This window comes from Ipomoea triloba, chromosome 11, assembly GCF_003576645.1.
Source record: "Ipomoea triloba cultivar NCNSP0323 chromosome 11, ASM357664v1".
Taxonomy (NCBI): Eukaryota; Viridiplantae; Streptophyta; class Magnoliopsida; order Solanales; family Convolvulaceae; genus Ipomoea; species Ipomoea triloba.
This window is the reverse complement of record NC_044926.1, coordinates 10,409,408-10,422,272: the sequence shown is the minus strand read 5'-3', so window position 1 is coordinate 10,422,272 and position 12,865 is coordinate 10,409,408. Positions and strand designations below refer to the sequence as shown.

Genomic DNA, 12,865 nt, shown 5'->3' with positions numbered 1-12,865 from the left:
ATTGAAACTTGAAGTGGAAGATTGGCTTGTACGTAGCTCCGCAGACGTAGGAGAAGTTCTCTGAACTTCGTTAGCCGTTCGTTGTGTTCCTGAATCGTTTATATATTATTTATCACTGTATCTAACACAGGACATAACACAGAAAATTAATTTGACTAAAATTAATTAGAAACATATTAGAAATTTCTTACATTCAAGACTCACGGATTTCACGTACAGATATTGACACAAACTTTAGGAAACCATCTTTTATATATTTGTATATTTAGTACAACAGTTGTATACAAAAAACAATATGAATTTATACAGATTTTACAACCACATAAGAAACACGATTGAAAATATAAGAGTAAGAAAATAAAATGTCTAAGACAATAAAAGACTTATTTATTTTATTTAATTTTCTCCTCATGTTACATACTATAACATGAGGATGCACAAGCACTCCATAGACCAAAGACACATATTTGAGGTTTTCTTATTCAAACGTTAGTTTCACTTGTATATCTGAACTTTGAATCCATCAAGAAAAGCCAAGCCAGGTTTTTGAACAATGTTCCCTTCATCTACAACTTTCCATCTGAAATAAAATTTTTAAAAATAGACTTAAAAACTAAGGATCAAATATGATTAATGTAATAGTCAAGAATTAAAATTGAAAATATTATTATAATTGTGTGAAAAATAATTAATTACTTGAATTTTGTCACCAAGTAATGAAGCATAATGGCCATTACAAGCTTTGCATAGTCAGCACCGGCACAAAGCCTTTGACCCCCGCCGAAGGCCATGAATTTCTTTGATGAGGAATGTATCTCTTCGCCCTTTTTTTACCCATGGAGAAAATTTAGCACATTAAATTAATGAAAATAAATATTTAAAAGCAAGATTTTTTTGAGTTAATTACCAAAATGATTTATTAACTATAGCAAACCCATTTGGTCCTTGACTATTTTTTGACCAATTAAGTCCCTCAACTTTAAAAATCTTAATTAACTAATTTGGTTTTCCATTTGTTTTGTCATTAGACATCCGTTAACTCGGACCCAAATTGATAATTTCACTATAGTCAAAAGACCATTTAAGCAATTAATTTTTTGAAAAAAATGGTTCACGTGATGACGGAAATGGTCCTTGATTATAGCAAAATTATCAATTTGATCATGAGGAGTTCAAATCTGTGACCCCCCATTTGTAAGAGGTATAATTATGTTGCTCGACCACAAGGTGTTTGGTATCCCTAATTATAAGTTGCTTTCAAAGTTGATAATAAATGCATTTTGTTTATCACTTACATTCCACCTAGAGGGGTTGAACGAAAGAGGATCATTGTACTTCTCAGAACTTAGATGAACAGATGATGGGCAAATCATGATCATCCATCCTTTCGGAATAGTATATCCTGCGTAATTCAATGTATACAACATATATGTTCAATTAATTATTACGGAGTATTTATTTTTATATAATCTAAATATCTCTCAAACTCAAATTTCCACCCGTCTTATATTACTAAAACTTTTTAATTTATTTTCTAACATGCATAGTCAACATGTGTGAAGCATATACGACTTGGAATTATACTTCCTACTTGCTTTGCTTTGAGTTAATTTCACCAGAGGTCATTTGTCTTTGGTGACAATTTCAAATTTAGTCCTAAACTATCATTTTTGTCATTTAACATCCCAGACTATTTTTTTTGGATACTTTAAGTCATTCTCATGACTTTTCCTATTTTTAGTAAGGGCATTTTTGTCTTTTCATAATTTTCTTTTGTTATTTTTTTTTCAATTTCAACCGGTTTAATTGATTTAGGACTTTACTAAATCGATTGAAAAATATGGTTACTAAAAATCAGAGGTTACCTAAAGCCCTAAACCAATTAAACTGGTTGAAACCGGAAAAATAACAAAAGAAAAATATGAAAAAATAAAAATGCCCTTACTAAAAATAGAAAAAATCATGAGAAGGACTAAACGAATCCAAAAAAATAATAGTATGAGATCTTAAATGACAAAAATAATAATCTGAGACTAAATTTGAAATAACTACAAAAAATAAAAGACCTCTGGTGGAATTAACTCTGCCTACTGTCTACATCGGTCTTTTTGTGTCATTGCCTTAGAGGGTTCAAACTATATAGCTATTCAACTTATTATGATTGAAATGTTATATATTTATGTATAGAAAGTTTGTACTTGCCTTTAATCTGGAAATCTTCTATCACTTTTCTGAAGATGCCTGGAACGATATTTGCTAGCCTAACGGTTTCATTTATAACCTGTTTCCACGTACACAAAATGTTAGGACGAAGTTCTTATTATTACCCTAAAAGTTATAATTCTTATCGAAGGTACAACTTTATTTCTTTACATATATATAATCACATTTTCGAAAAATAGAATGTTGAACTTACCTTTCATGTATCCGCCCAACAATCACCCTAATCATCTGATGCAGGACTTGGCTTTTCATTGGCCTCTGCCCAACAGAGTAAAAGAAGTCCCTAATAAGACATTTAATAAAGAAAACTGACCATGTGAGTAAACTTCATTGACTTGTATTCTTTCCATGTAATGCTGGATTCCTTATCTTTTCTGCTGGCAACAATTATCTCATGCTCCTCCTAATGACATACGTTATATACATGTGATTATCATGCACTTCACAATTTTTTAGATTTATTCATTAATTAGTTACCTACCTAAAATGACTTAGGCCTGTTTGGTAAATAATCAGCTTATCAGGCAATTTTAGTTTATTTGACCACTATTAGTTGTTTGGTTAATAAGCTTTTTGTAAATCCAAAATGCTAAAATTCAAAAGGCTACTCAAAGTAGCCTTTTCAATTAGCTTTTTGAGAAAAGAAATTATACCAAACAGCTATCAGTTAACAGCTAATCTATCAAACAACTTTCTACAATCAGCCAATGTTATCAACAAATCATACCTTCCAACCCAAACAGCAAACCCAACCAGCTATCAGCTATTTACCAAACAGGGCCTTAATTATTGTATTCTTAAATAATCGAATGAAGTAAAAGGCAAACCTGTAGTTGTTTTAAGACATGAGGATGTTGATTGAGGAACTTCAAGGCTAATGTTATTGCAGAAGAAGTGGTTTCGTATGCAGCAAAGATAAGCATACACAATATATCCACTGCAATTTCTTCTGTTATAAATGTGTCCTCTTTATCTACTTCATTGAGTATAAAATCTAAGTAATCTTGTTTGCCTTTTTTCGACGATCGCCTCTCCTTTAATGTTTCCTTAATCAACTTGATTGCCTGTTTATGTCCCTATATTATATATATAAGCACAACCATTACTTCCCCGAAAATCCTAGGTGGACACCCATTTTCTACTTCAAACTTTTACTTCCAAAATCTTAATATAAATTTATGGGACTCACATGAAAAAATAACTTATTAATACGGGTGACATCAAGAAGTGAAATTGAGGGAGTAAGAATTTTACAGCGAAGTTTGTTAAATTAAATTAAAGAGGTACCTGCATGGCAGCATAAAAGGGAGTTCCGGGGAGAAAGAGAGGAAATGATATAAACCCTTCATGGAAATCTTTGTAATACTTTCTCAGCTCCAACGCCTTCTTCTCATCGTAGCTCAAAACTTTGCTGGCAGCAAGTTTGAACAACATCTGGGCGATACCAAGAATTAAGGAATGCACATTTTGTTGGGTTCAGGCAGGGTTGGCTAAATTCAGCCCTTGTTTGATTTGAGGCGGGTGTGACTTACCATGAAGGAATATATGGTTAAATGATTAATATCAACTTATTACCATTTGGTAGGATGTGGTTAAATAGTGAATGTCAACTTATTACCAATTGGTTTTGGAAAGGATATGACAACCATATAATTAAAAGAAATTCCTGATTAATTGTGCTTGACTTACCGGATGAGTGACCAATGCTAAGATCCATCACATTTACGTTTAAAAACATGCAAATAGTGTAAGATTTTCCTTAATAATATATATATTATATATTAGGACCTTAATTAAGTACATGTGCAAGTTGACTAGGCTTATTAAGTGGTCTGGTTGGACTAAATAACTAGTAGTTGTTATTCAATCAAACTCTGTGGTTATATAAACCTGTATTGATGGATATAAGATATTATGCATTATATAGCACATACAATTCACAGTACTGTTCACTAAACACTAATACACCATCTAGGATTCTGGGTTCTAGGATATGCATTATAAGAGACAATAGTACTTACAATTTCAGTAGCTTGTTTAATGTCCAACTTGGAGAGGCCAGTCCACTGATCCAAATGTTGACGAGTCGTTTGGTCCATCTCGGCCAGCAAGGTTTGTTTAAGGTTTTCGGGGCCGACGAGACTATGAGCCAGGTTCCTAATATACTTGTGGGAGTCGCCGTGATGGCCCAAAAAGCCCTGCCGTCCGGTGATTTCAGCGGAGCTTTCGGAATACCAACATTGAACCAGCTCACCTTCTTGTTGGAAAATGAAATGGTTCACTTCTGGGTCAGTTGACACAATCACTCTTTGCCCAACTATGCATGTCTTGAATAGTGAACCATATCTAAAAATATATGAAAATTTAAAAAATAAAATTCTGTCATATATTTTTGTTGGGCGGAGGTTGATAAAGGACTAAACTAAATCAATTAATTGGTGACTAGGAGGATTGTTGGGGGAGGCTGGCGAAGGATCAAATCTAACATTTTGCCTATCGAAAATGTGATGGTGGTCTATAACGAAATAAATTTGCGCATTCGCTATTAACTATAGCTTTTGATATAATGGTAAGCGTTTGATCTAACAAGTGGTATCAGAACTAGGTGCCTAGGTCATGGTTAAGATTGACAGGAGAGGGAATTGTTGGGTGGAGCCAATAAAGCGTCAAGTCCATCAATTGGTGGCTAGGGGATTGTTGGGCGTCGGTCGATGAAGGGCCAAGTCTAACACCCTGCCTCTCAAAAATATAATTGCAGTTTATAAGAAAATAAAGTTGCACATTCGCTACTGATGAACATTGGTATTCTGTTCTAACTGTTACAGAGAGAGGAAGAGTCAAGAGAGTAAGCACAAAACTCTCCTATTCTAAAGCTACCACATTATTGACTAACCACTACCATAATAATAAAACTATATAATATAATATTGAGAATACTAATATGGTTAATATACTAGCTATAACATTTGGGGTAGTGATAATCTTAACAATTTTTTAAACTTATAAAAAAATTATTAATTTTGCCTTGTAATATATTTTGATTTTATTAAAACTAATAATTTTATGATTTACCTTGCTGTTCTCTGTTGAATGAAGGGTGGGATACCTTTGAGGGAGTGGGAAGTGAAGAATTGAATGGATTCACCAACGATTGGAAAACCCATTGAGCCAGGAGGGAGCAACCCTTTGCACTTTGGGTTTCTCCATCTATACACCCAATGAGCAAACGCAATAAGTAGAAAAGAAATAAGGTACATAACAAGCCAAGCCATTTCACTACTTTAACTTGATGAACTGAATGAAGAAAATATGACCAGGATATTTAGTGTGCTAATACATTAATACAACCCCACTTATATAGTGGTTAGGGTATGCAGTATTCGGCCGCCAGACCACGTACGAGGGCGGGTGACCAAGAGATCGTCCTAAAATAATTGCACTGTGCCATGATGTCAAATAAATGACAACAGAAAGATAAAAGAAGTGTGAGGCTACTTGTATCCCTGTAATACTTTTTTTACTTTTAAAACTGAGTTCCGTATTATTAAATTAGCAATTCGTTTACAACACGTTTGGTTCACGGAATGAATTTTGAGGTAATAGGAATGCTATTTCATAAGGAATGGAATATGCAAGGAATAGAATAGAAATTTTATTCTATTGTTTGGTTGGCGGGAAGAATAGACTAAGGATTTATATTACAGTGTTGGGATAGTTTAAGAAATAGAAATGAAATATGTTTTAAAAGACATAAATACCCTTTAAAAATGTTTGGTAAATTAGCTGTTTAGGTTAGCGGTTAACATGTAAAATGACCTATAAGGACATTCATGTTATTATTAATATTAATATTATTATGTAATAATAATATAAAACTTATAATAATATTAATAACAATAATAAGAAAAAAGGAATAATAATAATAATAATAATAATAATAATAATACAAAACAAAATTATATATAAAATAATTAAAGAAAAAACACAAATGAGAGTTTTTTATCCCACATTGGTAACTTAGGAAGAGGAGCTCATTTGAGTTCCTCTATATAAGAGAAGCATTGCTTCTCTTTTGATATTAACAACAGGACGAGGAAGCCTTAAAGAGCCAAAAGCTCCTTCATTTAAAGAGCCTTAATTGCTCTTAGTTACAAGTTTTTTTTTTTAATAATATAGGGGCATTTTGGGAAGAGGAAGATCTTTCCCCAAAACGCCATGGGGTAAATTGGAGATAACAACTCTAACCTATTCCTGAGAACTCAGGAATAGCCTAATACTTGAGCAATGTTGACATATTCCCCTTGCAAAGATAACAACTCTAACCTATTCCTGAGAACTCAGGAATAGCCTAATACTTGAGCAATGTTGACATATTCCCCTTGCAAACAACTGAATACTATTACTGGGAATGCTATTTTATTCCAGGCCTATTCTGTGAACCATATGTGCCATTAGGGGTACATGTCATTTTTACTTAGGTAATGTGAATATAATAATGCTATATTATTGTGTTTGGTTTAAGTTATGAGATTACCTAGTAATTTTATATTACCTCAAAGCTAATTTTTTACTTAGGTAATGTGAGTATGGTAATATTATATTACCTCAAAGAACTTTTTAGTAAGGGATGAACCACCATCCCATATATACACACACACACACACACACAAGAGATCCAGGTGCGAAGCTTCTCCTAGGTAAAACATATGAATTATGGTAATTTTGCGTAAGGTCAATTAAGGTGCGTAAGTTCAAAGCTTAAGGTGCGTAAGTTTATAGTGTTTTTTTTAAAGAATAAAACGATGTCATTAATAAAGATCAGATAACAAAGGGTTGACAATGAAAGATGGAGGGTAAGAGTTCCACTCGATACGTTCAGACATGGAAAGGGATTCCCGAGCTAACAAGTGGGCTATCCGATTCGCTGAACGTTTAACATGAGAAATAGTAACATTCGGGATCAATGACAGTAAATCTTTAACATCAAGTAAAATAAGATCAAAGTGGGAATCAAATAAGGGAGAGTTGAGACTCTGAGTGACCAGAAGAGCATCTTGCCTCTATGTGGTATGGTGAGACCTGATTTGCTTTAAGCCAACTGAGCGCTTCACGGACCGCAATGGCTTCTGCCTCCTTAACCGTGTATAGACTGTGCCATGGATTACTAGCGGCTACCATGAACGCTCCTTGATCATCACGCAAAATCCAGCCAAAATCCATGCGACCTCTGGCTATGTTTACTGCAGCGTCCACATTTAGCTTAAGCCGACCTGGAGATGGTTTCTTCCATTTGATGATGGTGGCAGAATGCTGTGGAGGGGCGAATTCATCTCTGGCGTGAGTAGAGGACCATTCTATCAGGCAAGGTTGAAAAAATCATTAGGTGCCTATTAATCGGCGCCTAGGTTTATTTCTTTTAATTTTATTTTTAATTTTTAATTTTTTTAAAAAATATTTTAATTTTAAGTCTTTACACTTTAATATTTAAATAGTTAATACTTAATAAGTTAATAGCTATTACATATTAAATTATTAGTTATTATTTAATAATTATTAGTGCATTACTTATTAGTTTAATTTAGTTATTACTTATTATTTTATTAAGTTATTACTTATTAGTTATTAGGCTATTAGAGTATTAGTTTAATACGAGTACATTATAACATTAATAGTTTAAATGTTTAAGTTTTAAAATTAAAAAAAAAATAAAAAAAATAAAAAAAAAAACCGCCAAGCCGGTCAGCCGATAATGCCTAAGTCCAATTGGAGGGGGTTGTTGATGAAGAGGGAAGAAACATTTGCTTCCTTCTCAACCTATTGAAGCACAACAATCAGTATATGCCTAAGTCCAATTGGAGGGGGGGGGGGTTGTTGATGAAGAGGGAAGAAGCCTAAGTCCTGTTGATGAAGAGGGAAGAAGCCTAAGTCCTGTTGATGAAGAGGGAAGCACAAGAATCAATATTGCCTCCACTGAGGCTCGAACCCACCACCTCTCATATAAAGGGAAGGGTTTGATGCCACTGGACCACAATGTTAGGCGGCTAAGTTTAAAGTTTAAGGTGCTTAACTCTAAAACTTAAGGTGCGTAAGTTTATAGCAGCTTAATTAAGGTGCATATGTTTAGAGCTTAAGTTGTGTTACTTTCTAGTTTAAGGTGCATCAATTTAACTTTTAAGGTGCATTATTTTTCAACTTAATTAAGGTGCATAAGTTCGTAGCTTAAGATGCATAAATTTATAGCTTTAGGTGCATAACTTTAAAGTTTAAGGTGTTTAAGTTTAAAGATTAAGGTGTGTAAGTTTATAGCTTAAGGTGCCGTATGTTTAAAGCTTAAGGTACATTATTTTCTAGTTTAAGGTGCACAAGTTTAACTCTTAAGGTGTGTATGTTTAAAGTTGGTGCATCAGTTTGATACATTTGATCATTCGCATCCATGTCGTCAGGAAATACGTTTTTTTTTTCTATCAGTTCGAGCCGTTAATCTAGATTTGATCAACGACTCAGAACTCACCCCATTTTTCACCTGGGAGAAGTTTCGTGCGTAAACCATCCTCTATATATATATATATATATATATATATATATATATACACACACACATATACACACACACGTACGTATTTATTTATTTATTTATTAAGGACATCATAGGATCCATATAATATTAACCAAACAAGGTAATACTATATTTCAACAATTCAAACCAAACATATATATATGAGAATTTTACATTCTCAAAATTAAATCACACATTACTTTTTACAAGGTAATCCTAATATCTAAAGTAATCTTACATTGTGTCATTTGTGTGGACCAAATGCCCCGTTACAATTTTTTTCGTTTTTAATCCATACAATTCCAACAAATTCATCAGTTTCAAAAGTGAAACCTTCTTACATATTACATTCAATAACAATCGTACTATAATAACAATTTAATAATAAAATAAAAATGAAAAGGTACAAAATGATTACTATATGGCAATCTTTTCTACGCTAGCAAGCTTTCAATTATAGAAGGCTAGCAAATTACCAGTAATATATATATATATATATATATATATATATATATATATATATATATATATATATATTTCTATTCAAATGTGGCCGCACCTTCCCGTGAGGTCGGTGCGGTTTACACCACTCAATGTTAAGAAATGCATAACTCAATGTTAAGAAACGCACCACAAAAATGCACCAATAGTGTTAGGAAACGCACAACAAAAATGCACCAATGCACCAAAAAAAGCACCATTAGATACGCATCACCTCAAAACGCACCATTAGGTACGCATAAAAGCACCACACAGTATTTAGAAATGCACCATTAAATATGGGGAGGTATGATGCATTTTTTTGGGTGTGTGGTGTGTTTTGTGCCTAAGCGATTTTGTATGAAAGTAACAGCGATATAAGAGAATCAAGGATGGGAAAAGAAGAAAACTTTTGCTTTTGTTTTTTTCTTATATTAATTTTATTAATTTAAAAATTATTAAAATCATTTTTAAAATACAAATTAATTTGATAGCAAGACAAAATGTGATACAAATTACAAAGTTTGGCACTTAATTTCAGTTCAAGGAATAGTTACCTGCTAAACAAGTCATTTAGGACTCAATTGAACATTTTTATAGGTTTAGTGGGCTTTAATGGAGCTTCTTTTTTTATATTTTATTATTATTATTATTATTATTATTATTTTTTACTTAAGGGCCACAATTGCACTAACCACTATACTTAGATGGCTAATTTGACACTTTTTTCTAATAATTATTATGAAATGCAATTAACGAGATTAACCCCTAAACTTAATAACAGTAACAAAAAAATTGTCAATTAACTATAATAAAGGCAAAACTGTAATTAAAGGGATTCCTAATGCCAATCTCATATCACCACATAATAATTAACCAAGACTATAATGTCTTTTAGGGGGATTAAAATTAGGATAATAATCAAATTACCATTGTAAAGGCAATATCTACTATACTAATAAGAGCCAAAGAGAGTTAGGCCTAAAATGGGTAGAAAAAATGGTGGTCAAATTATTTAATCAAATGGATTGTTCAGATGAATTATTTAATCAAATAGATGGTTAAGATAATTCAGATTAATATTATTAATAGAGATTACCTAATTTAACCTTACTTTTATGATTATCCGTTAAGTTTTCTGTTAAATATTCTCTTCTCCGTTAATATTCCGTTAAGTTTTAACTTACCCATTAATTTCTATAAGAAAGGTCTTAGGTTCGAACCTCATCTCAATCAAATTTGACATAATTAAGTTTCTCACTCTATTTTACTCGTATTAAATTAAATAAATTAGTAGCTACAACAAAAAATGATACATATGTATTTCTTTAATTTAGAATTATGTGTCTACAATACCTTTATTTGAAAAAATTATTCATTATCAAAAAATTAAATTAAATAAGAGAAATAATTTCATTAGTTATATTGTCTTTATTTTCTCTCATGCAAAGATTCTTTTCATTCAAATTTATCAATTGATATTCATTACATTGTCTATTATCTTATTTTTACAATATCTTGTAATTAAATATCAAAGTTATAGTACAAAAAAATGTTATATATTTATTTACCAAGTATTTTATTAATACTATGAAAAAAAAATTTTAAAATAATTTGAAGCTAATTATGTTAACTACTTGGGGATTGGTTGACAAAGAGAGTACTCAAATAATAACCCAACAAATTGAAGTGGAATCACTCTATTTTACTCTTATTGAATTAAATAAATTAGTAGTTACACCAAAAAATGATACATATTTATTTCTTTAGTACCATGAAAAAAAAAAGAATAGTTTGAAATCAATCATATTAATTACTTGGGGGATTTGTTGACAATGAAAGTACTCAAATAACTCATTACCCAGCAAATTGAAGCGAGAAACTCCATTTTAATATCTTTGGAATACATAATATTTTAAATTTTCAAATTTTTATTAATTTATTTTTTCTTTTTTCTTAAACTAGGGATTTCTTTATCCAGTGGCTACTCATTCGTCTATGGAAAATTAGGAAAACAACAATTTAAGGAAACCCTAATGCTGCCTCCCTTTTCTCTCTAAAACAAAAAGCTTTTCTCTGCTGCTCAACTTCGGCTTCCACCGCCGGCCTCCGGCCGGAGCTCTAATGGAGCTTTGAGCCGGCGGTTTTGGTCACCTTCTATGTTTACTCTCGCTCTTCTTCCGCCCCGACCACCGTCGCAGCTCCGTCCGCCTCCGACCACCGCTACAGATCTTCTTCTTCCGTTTTCTTTCCCTTTGAATAAAATAATAGTAGGTAGGTATTGGGTTTTGTGTTGGTAGTCTTGAACTCCTAACCCTACTTTGGCTTTACCACTTTTTATTTTCTCTATTATTGTGTTTTCCTCTCGTTACTTTCACGGGATTTTTCCTCTCGTTACTTTCACGAGCTTTTCATTATCATTAGCATAAATAGTTTAGTTTGGTTTCGGCAAGTGTTGATCTTATCCTGGGCGAGCAAAAAAGAATGATGATGAAGACCCAGATCTTTGATGAAGCTTTAAGCTCCTTGAAGGAACATAGCTTCCTAGTTATGAAACAGTCTGCGATTCAAGTTTTCTATAGCATAGTTAGAAAAGTTGTTTCTATGTCTGACTGTAAGGAATGGTTTACCATTTCATTGATCGTTGATGTAAATGTTTTATGTTATGAATTAATGGAATAGCTACGTTTATCTTAAAAAAAAAGGAATTTCTTTATCCACAATAACTCATTCAACAATAATAGTTGAACCAAATGAACCCCAAGCAGAACACCTAAAGGAAAGTCCATAGCTCCTATATCATAATATCATTGCATGACGTTTTCATCTATGCTACCAACAATATCCGAATTGCAAATAACACACTACCAACAAAAAGGAAGATAACAAATAGTAAAGATGAAGACAATGACAATTTTACTCAAAAGAGAATTAAGAACCACTTAGAAAAATTCAAATTAAAAGTAGTATTTATTTAGACTATCATTTTTAGACCAAATATTTAGACTATCGACTTTACAAGGTTGCAAACATTTATTTTAGTAATAATTATAATGAATTTTCTATATTATCTTGGATTCATATACTTTGAGTTAGATATTTAAATAAAAAAATTTGACATTCAATTACCCATGTATAAACTTCTCCTATATAATCTTACATTGATATACTTTCAAATATTTATTTAAATATAAACATTGGACATTAACCCATTCGCGCAATGCGCGTATAAAACTAGTAACAACTATATTGCTTAATTACTATATTATTTTAGGAATGAATATTATTATTAAGGCCCTAAAAGTTATTGATAGATCAACTTAAACAATAGTTATATTTCCAATGGCCAAAATAATTATAATCCTTAAATCCTTAAAGACTCATAAACAGGCACAAGACAATAATTTTATCACTTAATTGCTCAAATTTGGCCTTTGATTCTTAACGACCCAAATGAGCTATAATCATGGATGAAAAATGGTCTAGTACTGAAATACATCCAAACTTAATATTATTACTAACAATAAATACCATGAACAAAATATGGTAGTCGGTAATAATTAAGACTTAATGAAAATGTTATGCATAATAATCAATATTATTACC

The 12,865-nt window shown here is 31.8% G+C and overlaps 1 protein-coding gene across 1 annotated transcript; it reads right to left on the bottom strand.

The window, feature by feature from the left end:
- Positions 1–222: 222 nt before the first annotated feature.
- LOC115996367 (cytochrome P450 87A3-like) lies at positions 223–5,534 on the bottom strand. Its single transcript, XM_031235571.1, has 9 exons — positions 5,296–5,534; positions 4,245–4,569; positions 3,511–3,657; positions 3,051–3,299; positions 2,537–2,626; positions 2,203–2,281; positions 1,296–1,402; positions 697–824; positions 223–580 (listed from the first exon to the last, which is right to left on the bottom strand). Exons 1-9 carry the CDS (start codon positions 5,493–5,495, stop codon positions 496–498), a joined length of 1,410 nt encoding a protein of 469 aa, XP_031091431.1. The 5' UTR covers positions 5,496–5,534; the 3' UTR covers positions 223–495.
- Positions 5,535–12,865: the final 7,331 nt, after the last annotated feature.

Bases quoted from the DNA above. Each gene is read 5' to 3' on its own strand.
- LOC115996367 (XM_031235571.1), bottom strand. From the start codon at position 5,495: ATGGCTTGGCTTGTTATGTACCTTATTTCTTTTCTACTTATTGCGTTT. The intron at 4,570-5,295 runs GTAAATCATAAA...ATATATTTTTAG, and splicing joins ATTCAACAGAGAACAGCAAG to ATATGGTTCACTATTCAAGA. The intron at 581-696 runs GTAATTAATTAT...ATTTTATTTCAG, and splicing joins TACTTGGTGACAAAATTCAA to ATGGAAAGTTGTAGATGAAG.